The sequence below is a fragment of the Aethina tumida genome, chromosome 3 (genome assembly GCF_024364675.1).
Source record: "Aethina tumida isolate Nest 87 chromosome 3, icAetTumi1.1, whole genome shotgun sequence".
NCBI lineage: Eukaryota > Metazoa > Arthropoda > Insecta > Coleoptera > Nitidulidae > Aethina > Aethina tumida.
The window spans coordinates 9,476,328-9,496,135 of NC_065437.1; the positions used below are offsets into that span (position 1 = coordinate 9,476,328).

Sequence of the window (19,808 nt, forward strand, 5' to 3'; positions counted from 1 at the left end):
AAAAAAATTAAACAAATTTGTGATGTTAATTGTTAATAGAAAACAGAACATAATTATTATTATATATTCTTATACGTTCCGAATTGGACATTTAAATTTTAATTTGTTTATCTTCACTCCATAATATTATTGTATTAACAGCTTGTGAATATTCAATAACTATGTAAATGAATCAGTCAATCAAGTACGTACCTTCAAAATATTACATTAAATTATTGTAAAACCAGTTTGAAAGCAATATTAATAAACCAAGTAATTTAACGTTAAAAACATTTACTTCATAACAAAGTTCGTTCGTAGCAGGCTTCGAAAAGTCATTTAACTTAATTCATACAAGTTGAACAACTAAAACTTCCGTGTCGCAGTTCGAAACGTTCCGTTTTTAACCAAAAAGAAATCACATTCTTGCGTCGTTTCGATTTAAAAATCCGCTCACTACACCCATAAATCGAGTATGACCCGCACCGCGTAAAACAACAAAATAGAAAGTTGCGCAAATTACGGACGCACCAATTATCAATCAAAGCGATTGAAGAAATGCGACAGACCAACTAATCAACGGTTTATCTGACGGGAAAAATGGGCCGACAATCGTAATTTCTGACATTAAAAATACACGAAACCCGCGACTTCCTGTTCCCTCGTTTCCCAATCCGATGATGAATGATCCCGTGGGTTATTGGCCTTTAATAAAATTCTTGTAGGTACGAGTGGCGTGTGCGTGTGCGTCGAATGTTTAATTGTTCGAATGCCAATCGTACCTTCGCACCGGACAATAAGTGCGCGCACACGAAAATTATTAAAAAACTCACCGTCGATTCAAATTTTAAGCGTGCCACAATCATATGGCAAGTCGGAGCCGCAACACGAACGGACGGTTTGTGTCGCGCCAAAACGCGACTCCAGTCCGGATACGCGAAAACAATCGGATTTGTGGGGCTGTCACTTCGGAAAACGCACACTCGGTGTGTGTGTCAATTTGGTGGTGGTTTGTTTAGAACGCCGGACGCAGCGACGTACTCACGCTCGCGGTTCAAGACGGACTGGATTCGAAAATTGTTCGTACAATCGCGGACGCGAACCGTTCCGGTCTTCGGCTGGTGTTCGCGGGACGGTGAGTAGATGGCGGGGCGTCGCGCTAAATGATTTATAGATTTTTACATTTCCCGGGGTTTATACACCATCAAATTATTATCTGTAATTGTTTTGTTTTAGGCGACACAATTTTGGTTCTCATTTATAATCAGTGTAAAAGTTTGAAAAGTAATTTAGATAGAATTACGAGGTTTTTAACCATTTTTAACCGGTGTTCATTTTAACAGATGTACATTTAGTTAATGCTCTTATTAAAATATATATTTTAAATTTGAACAATTAATTAAATTAAAAATAAAAAGAAAATATTAAAGCACCCCTTTCTTTAAAATATAATTTTTATTGACTATTCTTATTTTCTTACATATATACATTGGTGAAACTCCATTTAGCGGTCTAAAATTAAGTTGGCAATTCTGGAACCTCGAAATTGGATTCAACATTTTGTTGGTAAGTATTAAGTATTATTAATTTTATTTCAACTATTTCAAATTGTGCTTTAGGCTTTAGTTTAGTATTTTTAGAAGTTCATAGTTTTATTTTATTATAATATCATGCATAATAATAATAATAATAATAATAATATAATTCTGGATTTTTTTAAACAAAAGTCAACAAATGACAATCAAAAGCAAATAAGATGATAGTTGTTCATTGTGGTACAGAAATGTAATTAGTGTCTGTATTATATAAATGTTTAATCTTCGATTATATTTTCAAAATTTAAATGGTAGATAGAAGGAAATTAAACCATAATTTTCTATAAAAATATTTGATAATCCATGAAGACAAGGAATTTTTCAAAATTTTTCCATTTTAGTTATCATTGTCCTCAATTTTATGATTAATTATGTGATATTCAAAGACTCAGATATTATGAGTTTGGAGACAATAATAGATATGTAGTGTTTTCGGGACACAAAAACACCGGATTTTAACTGAGAAGGTTTTTATTACTATCTTAAGGATTATCACAACAATTTTCTTAATCTGGTTTCTATCTTTCGCCAAGGGTTCTTTTTTGTCGAATGTGGCTCTTCTCTCGTAGCGCCTTCTCCCGTCGGACAGGTATTCTCCGAGCTAAACAGGTCGGTGAGTGTGCCATCCTCCGGTGTTGTTGCCGAATCCGCTACAGATACCTATAAAAATATTGCCCTGAATTCTTAACCTCAAATTTGATTGTGTACATTTTCAATAGTTTCTTTTATCTATAAAACACTTTAAACTGAAAGACATTGCCTACTAATTAAGATTTTATAAATTAAAATAAGATGTCTGATAGCTCTGACGAGGAAAATGTCGAACTGTTACGAGAAGCTGCTGATTTTCAGTTTATAAGTGATGCCATGTTTTCAAATGAAAGTAAGTTAATTGAAACTGTTTAAAATATTTATACAAGCACGTGTTCCAGCTAAAACAGTTGATCAACTTAAGGAAAAAGAATGCGAAAAGCAGTTACCTTCACTTCGCAAAAGTATAAATGAAGATGAACAATTTAATTTGTTTAGGGTGACTCCAGAATTCAGAAATTATGTTGCCAAACACTTGTCCGCTTTTCTAGAAAAAGATTTGCAGAAAGTGCTTCACCAGGTTCAAACAGAACAGGTTTCTCATAAGAAAAAACATAACGGCGGCATTAAACTGTTCAGAACATCAACAGTCAAAATAAAAAAGTTTGAGGCAGATGACATAGACCAAAGTAAAATCCCACAAAGAATTGCGTTAAAAAAAAATGCCATAAATGTAAATAAAGATGATTTAAAACAAATTGCTATTTCGGGTGATGAAATACTAAAAGGAAAAGGGACTGAGCATTGGTCAAAAAGGGTAAAAAGGAAACCATTTGTATATCAAAAAGAAAAAAATGGAACTCTAGTTAATGTATCTGACAATTTGTAAATATAGGGAAATAAAAATCTATTTAAAACTGTATTATTATTTATTCAAATGTTACTAACAATTTTCAGTAAAGAAATACAGTCAATATTAACAAGAACATTAACACTTTGGTGTGAATATCAAACACTTGTCTACATGTTACAAAATTTATCACAAATGGTAATAATCAAACACAATAGTTTTCAACAGGATAAATGTAATACAATAATTTCACATATAAACCTGTAAAAAAGTAAAGATAGATATGCATCTAATGAATGTAGAAAAATATGGTACTAATTTGATTGTGTATATAGTCTAAAATTTTACAATAATAACATGACATTCTAACAGAGGATATGCTTGGACTAATGGCAAACAATTTATTTCTCTACACCAGTAACTTGATTAACTATAGCAGAATGAACAGACACGTTTGTTATATGTAAAATATTATGAATATATTTCACAAACTGTAATTGGGGTTTTAAACATCATGATTGTTATAATTAAGATACTAGGTAACTAGACTTTGATTGGCACAGTTACTTAATTTACGTATACATCTATGTGTCTATTCCAAACATAATTTCAGTTCCAATACGTCGCTATTATCATATTTGGTTAACAAAGCAATCAAGGTTTGCTATGTTAAACAATTCTTGCCTTATTGTGTGATGATAAATCAAGTGCATGATTTAATGATGAAAGGTCAGTTTAATTTTAAAAACTATTTGTGCTAATGTTCCTAATTTTTGTTAATACAGGCAGTCAAAATCAACAAAATTATAATTTAAATTAAATATAGGAATGGTCAAAAGGCACGCCTAAAACACAGCCACAACCAAGATAGTTCATCCATTCTCATATAAGTACATGTACAAACATATGGAAGACTATGTACAATATTTATATTTTAAACGTCCCACATAATATAAAATTTTAGAATGAGTTTAAATAAAAATGTACGAGTATTTTGACTGCCCAAACAACACCTTTAAAATATTTGTTCGACCTTTTTTAAAACGACTCACATTTAAATCTACTCAATAAAATAATAAAATAAAGAAAATAATTTCCATTTATTTACACACTCGTTTTACAAAATATTCATATAATCCTGCTTAGTAACAAATGACTTTAAAAGTATCACATCATTTAAAATGAAACACACATTGTTTAAAAATACCTTATTAACTTATATGTTAAGAAAATATCACAAGAAATCGTAGCGTAACTTGTGAACATTTCTACATAGTACATACATATGGGTACCTAAAATCTAAACACTGATATGGATAGTTCATACACATACAATGAAATATTTTAAGGAACTTACTTAACTATGGCAACATATACATTAAAGGCGGTGAATAAGCAGATGATCACTTATTTTGTGATAAAGAATAAATGTGGCAGAAATGTGTATAAACACATCTAAATTTATAAGAATCTACCTGCTTATTCACCTGTACCAAACTAGCGTTTCGATTTAGTACTATTAGGGTAAACACACCATACAAAAATGTAACAACTACTCAAATTGATGACACATTCTGAGCAAATCAGGTCTTAATGATGATTAACCTTAATTACTAAGGTTTGGGTATTGTTGAGTGTTTCATGTGTAGTACCATTATTCAGAATTGACAATGTAACTTTGTATAATTGATTGTATAATAAAATGGATTCATTTGTAATTGTAATAAAATATAATATAATCTAAAATTAATGCGGCACATTTAATACGTCAGGAATATTATTAAAATATGCTTATAGTAATGGGTGATGTAAAGTGTAATCTATTATATGCCTTAAAACCAGTACTAAATAATTAAATAAAAAAATATATATATATTAAAATTCAATATAAAATGCTACTCACGCTAAAAAACTTTATAATATGTATTATATTAGGGAATACAAAAGAGAGCAACACAAATATTGTGTAATTTAACTGGATCATTAAGAAAAAATAAGTTAATAGCATTTTCAAATGAATATAATTTATAATAAAATTTGAATATAAACATAGTTGTTATAAATTTAGTAAACCTATTATATGAACCTTTCAACCATATGTACAAATGACTATGACTAGCAAACAGTAAATACTGTACAATATACCGGGAACGACAACCAAATATTTAGAATGCATTCAGAATCGCATATTTAACAAATAATAATCAGCATTAAAAAGTATCAGGTACTAATGTGTTTGTCTGTAAATAAATTTTTTCAGTGTTGTTTTTAAACAAAATTGCACTCTGAAATGGAAACATAATATACAACTAAAACTTTCAGTATACATTTGAAAGAAAGAAATTTTTATATTTATGTTAAACAAACGCTTAGCATACAGTAAATATAATAAATTTTTCTCCACTGACAACGCAATCAACCAATCACAAAAACGTACCTTCACACAATCGATTAGAGCCGTTCTGCGTTCGCTTTATCCCTAAACCGCCTCCTGGCCAACTCGGACATGGCAACGGGTCCCAAATGAGCGACCTGTGGCGAGGTGGCGATTGCCTTGAACGTCGCCGCCACCGTCTCCTTCAAATTTCCCAAATCCTGTCCATTCTCCGACGTCCTCGGCTCTTCCACGACCACCTGCGGCGCCTGTGTGACGTTCTGCGGACCCACCGAACTCGACGCCGTCTTACCGTTAACCCAGGGGTGCGCCACCAGTTTCGAGGCGGTCGGTCGGCGTTGCGGCGCGATGTGCAGCATATCCGCCACGAGTATCTTCGCCTCGTTCGATACGTGGGCCCATCTGCCACTCTAAAAATTAACATTAGCGTATGTCCGGTGTTAATTAAGTTACATACTTGTAAGTCCAGCCTTCCGGAGCTAATACGTTGGAGGATTTGCTGGGGACTGTTGTTGGGTGCCGTGCTGAAGGGGCATTTGCTGGACAACATGATGTACAGGATGACCCCCAATGACCAGATGTCGCAGGCGGCGTCGTAGCCTTGACGCTTCAGGACTTCGGGGGCGACGTAGTTGGCCGTATAACAAGGGGTCATCAATAAACCATTCTCAGCCCTCAACTAAAATGAACGGATTTACATTTGAGACAACACAGTAATGGGTTGCTTACTTGTTTGGCAAAACCCATATCACAGATGGTCACACTTTCAGGATTGCAGTCTTTGGAGGCAAACAGTATATTTGCGGGTTTTAAATCTCTGTGCACCACGCCGTTCTCGTGCAAATACGCAACGGCTGTTGCTAGTCTTTTTAAAATTGCTGCGGCTTCCCTCTCACATAAATACTTCTAAACGAGACAAATATGAATTACTAAATTTGTGTGAACAAGTTTAAATGTGTTAATTACTTTTTTTAACATGTAGTCAAGCAAGTCTCCTCCCTCCAACAATTGTAATACTAAATACATTTTATTTGCGTCTTCATAGACATTTTTTAGTGTAACGATTCCTGGATGTTGCCCATATCTTAGCAAAATTTCAACCTCCTCTCGGCTATCGCATAACGACTTTTGTATTATCTAAAAAGAGAAAAATTAATCTGACGATATATTTTAGAATTTGGAGCACCTCACCTTAACAGCATAGTTTTGTCCTGTGGTTTTGTGTCGTGCCAATTTACACACGCTGTAACTACCAGCGCCGAGCATCTCCAACAAGTTGTACTCGTCGAAGAAGTTCCTGTCAGTCGTCTTTACTGATTTCATTTGCGTTTCGATTTTGTTGTTGTTCGGCAACGTCCCGTTCTCCAACAAACATGGTGCAACAAAACTGAACCTGTGAGAATTTACAAATAAATGAATTACGAAAAAACTAAGTGATTTTCTTACCCTCTGAACAACTCATGAGCATTGGCACTGGCGGGAACGCCCGGCGAATCTTTGGGCGTCTTACTCGTGAATTCCGAGTCGAAATACGCATCCTCAGGGCCGCAAACAGCTGGTTGGAATGGTGGCCTCGTCTTCTTCAAAGGTAACGCCTCAAAGTCGATGGTGGCAAAGAATTCATGATTCTTAATGTCCTGCAAACAATTACTTCGGTTTACACAAAATGCGACGTTTTATTGTACGTAATTTGCGTACTTCAATTCCCCCAGGACCAGCACCCAACCGATTGGCCGGATTGCGCTTGAACAAAACCCTCAATAAACTCTGGGCCTCTGGACTTAGGTTCGCGGGCATGCCTAGTTTCGCCTTCAATATTTGAGTCATCGTGTCCTTTCTATCGGCGCCTTGAAACGGCAAGCTGCCCGTCAGCATTTCGAACATCAACACCCCGAACGACCACCAGTCTGCCGCGAACGAATGGCCCTTCCTGTTCACCACTTCCGGCGCCATGTACTCCACCTGTACAACAAAACGTTTCAGACGGGATTAAAGAGTGTTGTGTTGTACGCACCGTTCCGCAAAAGCTGTACGCCTTCCCTTCCTCCAGGGGCAGCTTACATAAACCGAAGTCTGTAAGTGCTATGTGACCGTCGGCGTCCAACAGTACGTTTTCCGGTTTCAAATCTCTATAAATAATGCCCAAACAATGCAGATGATGGAGCGCCAAAGCCAACTCGGCTAGATAAAACTTAACATCCTCTTCTGTGAACATCACCTAAAAAACAACAAAACAGTTAATCATCCTCGCTTGTCAATGAAGTGACAACTACCTCTTTGCTTAGACGAGAAAACAAATCGCCGCCGCGCAAGAAATCCAAAATTAAATACAACTTCCCCTCGGTTTGGAACGCGTAGTGGAGCTTGACGATGAAGGGATGCTCGACGTCGACGAGAATGTTCCGTTCCATTTTCGTCCTGTAACGGTCGCGCACCTTCAGGGTGGCCTTTTTCAGTACCTTCATGGCGTACAAGGTGCCCGCATCGTTGCCCACCACCTTACGAACGAGGAACACCTTCCCGAAGGAGCCCTCGCCCAGTACCTTGAGCAATTCGAATTGCGACGGGTCCGCTTTGTCGTGCCCATTCCTAACAACCTATTAAAAATATTTAAAATAAAATTATTGTCTTTTTAACGATTTTTGTCATATATTATTTTATTATTTTACATTTTAGTTTTTATTTTAATGGCACTTACCTCTCCCAATTCGATTTCGTGTTCGCCTTCGCTCAAAACCGAATCCTCATTTGCGACCGCTTCGTCTGTGTCACCAGACTGGGACTGAAATTAAAAAATCAATTATGAAAACCCTGCGAAAAAAACTAACTACTACATGCCTTTTCAATAAAACCCTTAAAAATTTATTTATCTAGTTGCCACGCTTTTTGTTAGTACGATTAGTTTATATAATACGTTTTATAAAGTGACATCGTTAGTTTTTTATTGATGCTATCAGTGTATATACAGTATTTTTGGTGTTGACTCAATTTTTAAGTGAAAACTATACATAATGTTTTGCAATCATGATTAACTCTTTAAAAGATAGTTTTATCTTATCTTGGTTTCAATTACTCAATCAATTAATAGAAAAAATATTTGCCAGAAAACACTTTGTATAGTTTAACATGCTCTATAATAAAATTTTGGTGTTTTAAAATTCTTATAATTTTAAAATGATAATGAAGTTTAACGTAAATGTAGAAATAAAACAACGGATAGAAGAGTGAAAACACATTTCTTCATTCAATTGGGTTGAATCACCATTACCAACAATATTTATTAGCAATAAATAAATTATACGCAAGGTCAGGAGATAATTTTCCTCCATAATGTATTTTAAATTTTTTATCCAAAAATCCATAATTAAAAATTTCAAATTTTAAGAAAATTACTTTTCCTGTACTTTAGAAGTTTGATTTAAAACCATTAAATGTGTATGACTTCTTTTAATAAAATGACACACACTTGTTCATTCAACTCAGTTGATTCACCACAGTAAATAATATTTATTAATAAATAATTTATATACAAGGTCAAAAGGGATAAAGTGTATCAGAAACATACACGGAATAATAATCCAAAGGGGCGTCATATTAAGCTTGTTTAAACTTGTCCAAAATTCTAAAAATTTGTGAGTAATCAGTACTAAAAGGTTGAGTAAACTCTTAGTCATATTTTATGACTAAATTGTATATTTTGTAATCTATTGAAATGTTGTGGCAACTGAAAAATATGTCACAAACTTGAACAATTCAAACTGTTCCTTAAAAATCTAAAATCTTATCTTCATGTATTTTATTTTAGAAAAAAATAAGGAGCTGGAGAATTCTAACTACAACAGAATATTAAGAAATATTAAAAACTTATTAAGCAAGAACTTTAATGTTTAATGATCATAAATAGAATAACAAATTGGACTAAATTTAAGTAATTTACCAACATCATATCTAATATTAGATACATTTTAAATAAGGAAAACTATTGTTATGTATTTCATTCAATGTTGTTTAATATCATAAAGCCAAAGACTATTAAATTATTTTATTGCGTTTATAAAGATAATGCCAACTATTACTAGTTTGTAGTTTATTAATATAAATAAGCTAGTCAATCATTAAGAACCAAAAACCCATATGCCATAACTCAGTGTATTTTCCTTAATTAAATCCAAATAAAAAAAGCCTTAAGTGGAACAGGCTGAACATTCAAAGCTTTGCTCAAAGATAAATTTATACCTAATTGTTTTAGGATCTGTTAATACAACAAAATCGAAATTGAACAAAGTTAAGATCATGCAAACTGAATTTTAAAGTAGTGCATCTCGTGCCACAACAGTGAGTTGCAATAACGTAATTATTTTACGTACAGACACTATTCTTAGGGGCCTGGACACTCCAAAAGCTGCAAATGAACAAACTCATTATAAATTATAAAAACCTGGCTGGGCGTGCTGTATATAAAAAAAATTAACAAAGTGGATTTCCTCAACGTAAGAAAAAGCGATTCACGAACCCAACAAATTACAACTAACCTCGGTATCGGCGTGCTGAATTTGCCATGGCTCCAACGAATTCGCTAACGGCATATTAATTATGATTGTGTCATTTAATGAGATTAATTGTAAATATGTTTTCAATTCCGATAAATATGGCTTACACACAGCTGAGCAACGGAACTACCAACATCAGATGGCTAATGTACCTACTGCGTTTCGTTTTTTCGGCATGCGCTCGAACTAAATGATACACCGGAAGATTGCGGTAGTTAGATTGGATCTGGAATTTATGTAATGAATTGAATGTTCTGACTAAACGTTTGTATTTTATTGCAAAAAATATTGGTTAATAAATATCTCCAGCAGTAAATATCAATAAATGGAACATGCTTTAAACAGTTAACCTTAATATGTTAGGTTAATATAAATGAAAACATTTATATTTTTAAATAAATATAATTATTTCATAGGAATGTACGATTTCACGAATAAGGCAGCATTATTTAGGTATTCATGCTTTTGTGACATAAACTGTGGTTATTCTGGGGATTATAAATAATTTAATGTGAGATAATTACGAAAGTGACTGGCAAGGATACCGCTAAAATCTGCCATAACCCAATGAACCACAGTAAGGTAATGGAACCACGACAGATTCGCTTAGCATAGATAAATACTTGTTTGGCATGCGCTCAAGTGGGGAATTTCCGGGCGCATTAGCAGCGTTGCCAAATCTTTCGAAATCAATGGCGTTTTCTGTTGCTGTGCGATTTATCATAGGCAATTTTAAATTTCCTGAAGGCCATGAGAATATTTTATTATTTCGTGTGTTGTTAACTTATGAAAAAGGATAGTTTTAACTGCAAATAATTAGAATAATTGAAGAGCCGGCAACGTCGAGTTTGTTTTCGTGGAATGGACGCACGCAAGTTCGTACGAGTTTAGGCCAAACTGAGGAATTTAATAACAATGTCGACCGTTGCAGAGAATAATGGTACGTTGCCTTTAGTACAGCACGCGCTAAGGGGCGCATAACACGTTCGTTTATTAAATAAGTTAGTGCTGGATTTGTGTTTGATCGTGTGCTTGTGATCGTTGTGAGATAGGGCAGGTGCCGTCTGGTTTCTTATTCGGACATTTACCATGCTTTCAGCCAGCAGAAAGAGAAGTCTTGATCTCGAAGGTCTGTCAGTGATGGATCTGAAACGGCCGAGGGCCTATTATTACCGGTTGGCGAGCGAGAGTTCACGCGGCTCAGCTGAAGACGACACAGAAAGTGTTGATAGCTTACAAGACAAGGAGACCGGTAGGATTCTGGACGTTTTGGCAACGAGCAGCTGTTTAATAGGTTTATTTCAGACGTGATACAGGACACGACTGACACAGACACCAAGTCTGATTGTAGTAGCAACAAAGATGAGTATGAAGTTGAAATCGAGTATGAAGTTGCCAGTCTCTCAGAGGAGGAGAATTATAGCAGTTGTTCTTCCACAGGTTCCGAGGTAAGTTCAACAATTTCTCATAAAGTAAAAACACATATTAGTGGCATTATATGTATATTTTTAATTAATACTTGGACATCTTCTAGGACATGATGATGGCGGCGGCGGCGGTGGCGGCTGTGATATACGATACATCGTTGGAGGCAAGGGCGACCGACTCCGAGGACTCCGACAGCAGTTCGATCGACACGACTTTAAGGTCCTTCTCGACTTGCGTACAATGCAAATTTGAGAACAATAATCCTCTATACAGATACTGCGAAAAATGTTTTCAGGTATATATCAGTTATGAACCTACCAAAACAAGGATTTGCATGGCCTGGCTGGCATATATTTGCCATATTTTTGATTTAATCAATGGACCGAATAATTCCAACACCTGAATTGTGTTTCATTGAACTTTTAAACTGCACTTATTCATTTTTTTTGGCAGTAAATTCCATTTAAGGTGTTGTGGAAGTACCATTGTCAGTCAGCTTCTTCACAAGTTTATTGTCCACACCTTTCAGTTTTTGCCATCTATGTTTATTTCAGTATTTTTGAAAGCATTTTTTGCTTTTTGTTGCTGTTCTTTATTAACAGCACATCTTCCTCAATCAAATCAAAATGTATTTCTAAATTCTAATATTGCCAGCCAGTGCAATATATTACCCAAATTCAACATAAAGGGCATTTCCAAATATAAATGTTGGATAAATATATTGCAATGCAAGTCCAAAGGTTGTAGAGACTAAGTAAGAACTAGTGTTTAGTTTTGTGTTGTGTGCAAAGACTGCTTATGAACTGATAGTGCTCTAATGGTTTTCAAAAATGGGGGAAGAATTCAATGTATAGGACAATATAGGGATATTATCCAGTCAATTTTTATCAGTTTGTATGGTTTTAAGAAGATTGTTAGGTATTGTTCAGGTAAAAGAGGGTTTCTAATATCGAGGCATTGGTAAGAAATTTTTTTTTAATTTCTTTCTCTACTTGCTTGTGATGTTATTTTATTGTTTTTTAAATCTACATACTTCATTAACACTATAGACCAACAGATTTCCTTCTTTCATTAGAAGTCTCTAATGTTAATGATGTATTTTATACAATGTTATTCAAAACAATAATTAGGTAAAGGTAAAAATGATGTATATTTCATATATTTACATTTTTTAATGTGGTTTTGGTTTCCTGTTATTTATTTGTGAGTTACTTTCATTTTTTGTCATTCAATCAAAGTCTCAACAGTATAACAGATTAGCTTATATTACTTCTGAATAATTCTCTAAAGAACATTCGATTTTAAATTTAATTAAAATTTAAATATATTACATTTTATGGTAAACACATTTAGATATTTTCAACGAATTTTGCTGATTAATACTGTGTTAAATAATTTCATAATAATTTATTTAAAAGACAACAATGGTAAATTTTATATATAATAATAATATTTATATTTTGGGTGGTTTGGTAGATATTTTTCAGTTTTATCTTTGATATGTGTGTGTTAGGTGTAGGTCATAAGGTGCGGCAGTCTAAACCGACTGCCAAAGTTTTAGAGCCAAAATATTCAGTTCTTTTGTTTTATGACTAGCAGAGCTGCAGACAATGCAAGATGCGCAAGACATACAAATGTTTCCAACTGTGCAATTCTTGCTACAAGGTGCGTGTTTTTTATTCATTCCTTTTGTAGTTCAGTTTTTAAACAGGTGCAACTTGCATTCACGTCAGTAAATTATATGACACAGTGAGGTGAATTCAAGTTGCGCAATGTGTTATGGACAAATCTAACATATTTCAAAGTTTATCAGTTGTAAAAGACAATATTATCTTAGCATTAATGTGAATTTGTATAAATTTGAAATATGAGCTGATTTTGTTTATAAGAATACTGTTCCAAATTTAATCTTGGTGGTTATTTTTATAATTACATTGTGTTAAATTGTTTAATTGAATTAGTAATTAAATTGACACCATGTGATTAGTAAATTCATTTCAGTTTAATGCTACTGGTGTTTTAAAACATTGGTTTGTTCATTTAACTCATTAACACTTCATATTACACGACTGAAACGGCGCACAGATTCGAAACTTAACAACAACGAAGGTTGATGTAAAATATAACGATTTAATTGTTGTGACTAGGAGCGTAAGAAGTACTTCCCGCCGAGGCCGAAAGGATTCCGACGTCGGAAGAAACAGGAGGAGAAGCCGCCGGAGGCGCCGGTTAAGTTGGACACGTTGCGTTCGTGTTTGAACGGTTTGTCGCAATTTTCCCAGGACTCGGGTATCGGATCGAGCCAGGAGTGTCCGCAGTTAGATCTGGATCGCATTGTGGTGCCGTCGTACCACCTCACCACACAAGGTACGTCAAGTTCAAGTATCAAGAGTGGCGTGTCGGAGGAATCCGCCAAGGGGACTGGTTCAGATTTGAACGGTTACGTGGACATGGGTGGTGCGCCGAAACAGGGCTACAAGCGGTCGTTGTCTGAATTACAATCGGAGAGCGAACCGGAATTAAAGCGCACGAAACGAGCGGATGTGGAAGAAATTGGGACTGATGGGAATGCGGATGTGGTGTCGGATGGTGAGCTGAGGCGGAATATTGCCGAGTCTGAGGCGTCGAATTTGTGTCTGTTTTGTAATAGCGCGCCTAAAGACAGCATATTTTTGCACACGAATATTGCGCACATGTGCTGCTGTTATAAATGTGCGAAAAAGACTTTTAACACAACGAGACGGTGTCCGATTTGTAACGGGACCGTTAACAAAGTAGTTAAAATTTTCATGTCCTAATACGTTCTGGTTCCACTCAAAATTTTGTTCTGTTGGACGAATTGTATTTGTGCTTTATTAGGCAAGTCGCATTTTGGATGTTACATAACAAACTTTTACTATTTTTTTGTGAAAATCTTTTGTTATTTATTTCTCAAAGTGTAACTTGCTGGTCTTCACTCTCCATTGCCTCTGTAAGAATTTTAAATGTGCCAAATTCATTATTTGAGGTAACCATTAACATGGTTAATGTCTTGTTGAGAATTAAGTGCCTTTAAACGTTCTGTCCAACATAATGCCATGTTACAGTTTTAGCAGAACTATTCCTTCAACTTTGGCATCAAATGCAAAATTTAATGTAAAAAAAAACTTAGTTAGTTAATATTTAAAATTACTAGGTGTACAGATAAAATTTATTTATTATATAGTAGAGTATATTTTTATAATCAGAGCTGAATATTTGTTGCGGCTAAATTTTAATATGTCGTATGAGGCGAAGCAGGTAAGTTATTTTTTCATGATTTTTTGATGTAATGTTCAGTTCAAAAAAATTTATCTAAACAAATATATCTCAGCTCTGATAACTGCATAACAAAAATTTAAGAGACTGAACCAAAGATGTATAAGTAATTTTTATGTAACATATGTACATATATTATAACTTGGAGATTTATTTTGTTTAACAATTTTCAATACTCTTAAATTTTTGGGATGCACTATTTTTTTATATGGCTTCTTAAATGTTAACATTTGGGATTGGGGATAAGAATGGATTATATCTAATCTGAAGTTAGACTATAAATCCGAAAGTGCTTCCTAATCGAGATTATGTCTTTATGCATTAATCATAAAGATAATAATTCTGGTTAATAATGACATCAACAAAATTTAAGAGTTCCAAATTTCATTTCATTTTTGTATTGTGCAATTTATGACTAATCATCATTGCTCGTCTTTTTGTAATATTTGTACAATAAATATAAAAAACAATTTGCGAGTCAAAAAAATGTTTCTTTAATTTTGCATATGTTCAGGTTTTTTCTTCGAGTTCCAATTCATATTTAGGCACTTACACTTTATTTGCACCAGAAACCCTTTTTCCTTTTACATGTCAAGTTACTTTTTGAGGGCTATAGGTAGGTTATAAAGAACTAAGGACAATCTTTGATTCAGACTTTTTTTCATATTCTTCCTTTAACCTATTCATTTTATGTTTTGCCTTTTTGAATAGTCTTGCAATTATATTTTTTTGCACCAAAATCCCTTTTGTCTTTTAGATGATCTGGCTCCATAGGTAGGTTTTAAATCAACGACTTTAATTTCACTGTTTATTTTTATCTTGAACAACTGTGTTCATTTAAGTTAATTTTCAGTCTTTAATTAAAGGTGTTTTGTAACATTTCTTAATATTAATTAACTCTCTTATCTTCTAGATATAATCTACATTTGTTTTTTGAGTCAACTGAAGATTCTATGTACAATTATCTTTTCAACCAATGAATTCATTTTGCTGAAATTCAATATTAATAAAAATCTTGTTATACAGTATGACCCATTTGAAAGGGGATACCTCTATAAAAATGTACTTCTTCTTCCTTGTACAAGATGGAATTTTTCATAAGAAGTGCACAATTATTTAAAAACAATGGCACATGTTTTTTATTATAAGCTTCGACCACCGCTTTCCATACATTTTGTCTATCTCGGGCTATTTAGAGAAACCTACATCTTTTATTGACATCCATTCATCCATTCATGAAATAAACTATTAAAAATAACATAAACTATCTTAATTTTCAACTAAATGGATTATTGCTATTATAATATTGAAATATTAAAAAGTAAGAAAGATTGTGTTATTTTTGAAAGTATTTTCCTCACACTTCATAAGAAAAATATGTTTTTTAATTTTTCTTCAGAATTATGAATATAGATTTTTTCTAAAATGGAATTTGGGTAATACTAAAGAATCCGCGACTATAAGGAATATTTTTAGTGCATGCGTCAACTTGATTTCAAATCTGCTTAGGAGATTTTATACCGCATAGTTGCCAGATTTCCATTTTAATAAATTATGCAGAGAAAAATATTGTTTAAAAATCTATATGTAATATAGTTTGTTTTTAATATATGGCTTTAGTCATTTAGGTGATTAAATTCTAAAAAAGATAAAATTTGGCTAATTCTACTTTATTTATTAGTTTTCTATTTACTCTATATTTCTTTGATAGTTTAATATCTAATTAAAATTTTATTACTAAATAAATTTAGAAAATATTTGATAATTAGGTAAATAATTTTTGTAAAAAATAAATGTCGAATTAGTATATTAAAATAATACATTAATACAACATTGAGAAAATATATATTATAATAAAAATCAACATAATTAAAACAAAAACAAATCTATTCCAGTGGGTATGGCTCCCTTATACAATTTAAAATACTCAAAAATACATTGCGATGTTTATATTTATTTCTCCATATAAATAAATAAATAAAATTTATCAATAAAATGGATATAAGTTAAAAAAGAATAAAATTAAGTTTTTTATTGAATACAATACAATTATCCATATAGTAAAATAAATTAAGATTGTACTTACCAAAAAAATAATGGTAATAATAAAAATATAATGTTTTAGAAATACAGCACCCAAATAATCTATAAAGTAAAAAAACTTAATAAATGACTACCAATAAATTAAAAATGATCTTACCAAAGGAATAAAAATATGGTGTTTTAAAAATGAAAATAATCTATAAAGTAAAATATATTAAATGAGCATACCAAAAAATTAAGAATGTAAGTACCAGAAGAAAGAATTTACTTTACTTTTTACTAAAAAAATAAAAAAAGTAATCAACTATTTTAACAATAATTCAATTACAAAGCGGCAACACTGTACTGTAAACTGTACAAGAAGTGCGACGCATCTCTAGGAAATGTTACTTAAAGTCGCTGATTCTGCAATATTACCGGAATTTGAATCATTTTAGAGGGTGCTTAATCTAGTGCTCAAGTTAGATGTCATAAAAAAATTGCAGTATTATACAATCGAGCGTAAAATACAAATTTTAAGTCCTGTTTTCAAATGAGCTACTCTGTATATGAAAAAGAAATATTTTTACAGTATAAAATGGGGTGTGGGCAGTGAAATATTTTATACAGATGGCCTGAATCCTAAGGAGGAAGGTTGATTTTAAAACATTCTGAAGGGTGAATGAAATAATGAATTAAAATTTTTTTGCAACTAAATTGAATTGATTTTGTAGAAATAAGTTGAAACTCGAGACAGTTACCATTATTTGCACATGGCAACCACCAATACATTATGTGGAAAGTCTAGACACCAATCGAATATGTGCTTGTTTCCATTTATAATTTACAGTACATAATACGTTGGTTCATGTTTTCTGGGTTGCAGATTTATAAGGTTCTAAAGTTTTAAATGTATAATTTATGGACGCATTTTTCCTATCAAATGTATTTGAATAAATAGAAGTTTTGTCATTAGTAAGGTAAGAAAATACTCACTAAAAGATCTATTTTATTTAGCTTCCTAATATATACTGATTTGGGAAATTTTATATCGTTCACAAGTTACAACAGACGTTAATAGTTTTTAAATCATTTTATAATATATCTACTCACAGAAATTATATATGATGTGCTGTTTTAAATATTTTTTGATTAAATAATATATTTTAATTAAATTAAATATAGATGAAACTATTTACTACGAGGTAACTGGACTAGAAAAACTGAAGGCAGAATGTTGTTTACAACCACATTTTAATTCAGTCTTAATCTTGTGTCGTAATGAGGGTGGACAATGTTGGAATTAATGTTTCTTCAAGAACCGTAAGATATAGATTACTACAAGGGGGCTCTTTGGGATTTGAGGTCCTCTCTTTTGAATAGAGGGTATCTTGGATATTTTATGTATAAAGAAATATTGAGAAACAACATGGTACCGTATTCAGATAAAAATATGTCACCAAAACATGTCTGCCCATGTCAATTTCCTGATCTAAACTCCATTGAAAACTTATGGGAGATAGTGAACAACGAAATAAGACACAAAGAGTATAGTAATCAGCAAAATTTATTCATGGTTCTGCAAGAGGTCTGGCAAAATATGGATCCAAATATTATTGATCATCTGTTGGTATTTATTTAAAAAAGTTGCTCTACTTTCTGCCAATACTATAAACCTTACACGTCCACATATTTTTTATTTTAAATCAAAACCTAAGGTCAAAAAATTCTGATCGGTATCGAATGTTTAAAAAATATTCTCACTTAATTAAACTGCACCAAACCAGAGGGTTGCTCCGAACACAAACGGGGACAAAACCAATAAAACAATCCCTACATTACTCATCGTTCTCCGAAACGCGGACTGTTTATGAATGGATTACTTGTTGACACCCCCAAATAACCAACCCTTCCAAGTGTTAATAAATGAGATCCCGGACGAAGTTCAATTATTCATGTCTTCCCTCCTGTTCTTTTTGGGTCTCTTGTTGGATGGATTTCGAGTGTCCTTTGTTACGAAATTTAATTTTAGTTCTACGAAGGTCGATCGACATAAATATCTACATTTTAATTGGTACATCCTGTCTGATTTTGGATTCGACTAATACTTGGACTAGAATAGGGAATTATCCGGAAAAAATTTAATAAGGAATTTTAATCTGCGTGAACTTTGCGGTTGGAAGAAGTATTTGTATATTCTGGAAACCAACAACCGTATTTATAAACTATATTCATTATTCGCAATTGGTAACGGATAATTAAACTATTTATCAGCTACGTGATAACAATGACGGATTGTTCTTTGGTATGTTAGGTTTCGAGTAATTAAAATCTTAAATTTTTGTACTCAAAACTGCCAAGATAAATTTAAATTAGTTTTATGTGACATATAATCTTCACAAATCACAATTTATTTATTAAACAAAAATGAATTATCTGCAAAACAAAATAATATATAATTTATTGAATTATTTCCTCGAATGAAACAACGCAGTTAAAATTATTTAAACTTGTTTTATTTAAAAATTATCACATGATATAACACACAAGAATAAAATATTTACATAAAATTCATTAATTTTCATTTGTATTATTAAAACTAAGATATTTATGGGTAATGATTGTAATTTAACAAAATGGTAATGTTTTGAAAGAAGTGTTGAATTTTGAATCGATGATTTTTGACCTGCCAAGATTACATACATTATGGGCTGTCTAAGCTCTTCTTTGAGACGATCGACCTCCTTTCGAGGCATCTCGTCGGTTTAACTCCGTTTATTCCGATACCCAGAAGGCAAATCACAGCCACTAAATTGCTAATTGCATAAAAAATCTGAAAGAAACTGAATAATACAATATCCATGAGTTGCATCATTACAGCCTGAACAAAAAGACTGTTAATCTCCATGGTAAACGTAACTTTCTTGAGTGTTAAGGGACTATTTTTTAGAAGGCAGTAACTCAAAATCTATTTGAGGTATTCCTTTGAAATTTCAGTATTTTTAAAGGTAAAGACTATCAATCAAAATATGTAAAAGTAGCAATTTTTCAAATGTTTGCCCCTTATAAAAATGTTATGAATAAGGTTAATTTATTAATCATGTTTATGTTTCGTAAATATAAAAAGTCTGATTCGAACGATAAATCTTCACGTTCTTCAA

The 19,808-nt window shown here is 32.7% G+C and overlaps 4 protein-coding genes across 9 annotated transcripts in view; 2 read left to right on the plus strand and 2 right to left on the minus strand.

The window, feature by feature from the left end:
* Window positions 1–1,053, minus strand: part of LOC109608589 (uncharacterized) — an 83,080-nt gene extending 82,027 nt beyond the window's left edge. For 2 of the 3 annotated variants that reach the window (XM_049964528.1, XM_049964527.1), the window contains exon 1: window positions 813–1,050. The gene's annotated coding sequence lies outside the window, so the exon portion shown is untranslated. Of the gene's footprint in view, window positions 1–812 lie in introns of all 3 variants that reach the window. The other variant, XM_049964529.1, reaches the window with a different exon arrangement.
* An 864-nt stretch (window positions 1,054–1,917) lies between these two features.
* LOC126264880 (protein CUSTOS-like) lies at window positions 1,918–3,025 on the plus strand. The gene is made up of 3 exons (XM_049964539.1): window positions 1,918–2,041; window positions 2,108–2,457; window positions 2,507–3,025. Exons 2-3 carry the CDS (start codon window positions 2,367–2,369, stop codon window positions 2,992–2,994), a joined length of 579 nt encoding a protein of 192 aa, XP_049820496.1. The 5' UTR covers window positions 1,918–2,041; window positions 2,108–2,366; the 3' UTR covers window positions 2,995–3,025.
* Window positions 3,026–4,036: 1,011 nt separating this feature from the next.
* Window positions 4,037–10,036, minus strand: LOC109608588 (ribosomal protein S6 kinase 2 beta). 3 transcript variants are annotated; one of them, XM_049964536.1, is made up of 12 exons: window positions 9,883–10,036; window positions 9,718–9,752; window positions 8,049–8,132; window positions 7,624–7,947; window positions 7,365–7,568; window positions 7,049–7,312; window positions 6,797–6,987; window positions 6,542–6,743; window positions 6,317–6,487; window positions 6,080–6,253; window positions 5,808–6,029; window positions 4,037–5,760 (listed from the first exon to the last, which is right to left on the minus strand). In XM_049964536.1, exons 1-12 carry the CDS (start codon window positions 9,908–9,910, stop codon window positions 5,407–5,409), a joined length of 2,253 nt encoding a protein of 750 aa, XP_049820493.1. In that variant the 5' UTR covers window positions 9,911–10,036; the 3' UTR covers window positions 4,037–5,406. The 3 variants fall into 3 exon arrangements, with proteins under 3 accessions (XP_049820493.1, XP_019880620.2, XP_049820494.1); XM_020025061.2 differs by having other exon boundaries at window positions 6,080–6,256; XM_049964537.1 differs by lacking the exon at window positions 9,718–9,752 and having other exon boundaries at window positions 6,080–6,256; window positions 9,883–10,028.
* A 714-nt stretch (window positions 10,037–10,750) lies between these two features.
* On the plus strand, window positions 10,751–15,112 carry LOC109608616 (protein Mdm4). Of its 2 annotated transcripts, XM_020025120.2 has the most exons (6): window positions 10,751–10,840; window positions 11,000–11,152; window positions 11,206–11,348; window positions 11,435–11,623; window positions 12,928–12,993; window positions 13,476–15,112. In XM_020025120.2, the coding sequence occupies exons 1-6, from the start codon at window positions 10,816–10,818 to the stop codon at window positions 14,124–14,126; spliced, it is 1,227 nt and encodes a 408-aa protein (XP_019880679.1). In that variant the 5' UTR covers window positions 10,751–10,815; the 3' UTR covers window positions 14,127–15,112. The 2 variants fall into 2 exon arrangements, with proteins under 2 accessions (XP_019880679.1, XP_019880680.1); XM_020025121.2 differs by lacking the exon at window positions 12,928–12,993.
* The last annotated feature ends 4,696 nt before the right edge of the window (window positions 15,113–19,808 follow it).

What these genes read in the sequence shown, in the direction of transcription:
- LOC126264880 (XM_049964539.1), top strand. Translation starts at nt 2,367, where the DNA reads ATGTCTGATAGCTCTGACGAGGAAAATGTCGAACTGTTACGAGAAGCT. An exon ending in TGCCATGTTTTCAAATGAAA is followed by an intron (nt 2,458 to 2,506) that starts GTAAGTTAATTG and finishes CACGTGTTCCAG; the next exon opens with CTAAAACAGTTGATCAACTT.
- LOC109608588 (XM_020025061.2), bottom strand. Translation starts at nt 9,910, where the DNA reads ATGGCAAATTCAGCACGCCGATACCGAG. An exon ending in TTCAGCACGCCGATACCGAG is followed by an intron (nt 9,753 to 9,882) that starts GTTAGTTGTAAT and finishes GTTCATTTGCAG; the next exon opens with CTTTTGGAGTGTCCAGGCCC. An exon ending in GACAAAACTATGCTGTTAAG is followed by an intron (nt 6,488 to 6,541) that starts GTGAGGTGCTCC and finishes TTCTCTTTTTAG; the next exon opens with ATAATACAAAAGTCGTTATG.
- LOC109608616 (XM_020025120.2), top strand. Translation starts at nt 10,816, where the DNA reads ATGTCGACCGTTGCAGAGAATAATG. An exon ending in GACCGTTGCAGAGAATAATG is followed by an intron (nt 10,841 to 10,999) that starts GTACGTTGCCTT and finishes CCATGCTTTCAG; the next exon opens with CCAGCAGAAAGAGAAGTCTT. An exon ending in CTTACAAGACAAGGAGACCG is followed by an intron (nt 11,153 to 11,205) that starts GTAGGATTCTGG and finishes GGTTTATTTCAG; the next exon opens with ACGTGATACAGGACACGACT.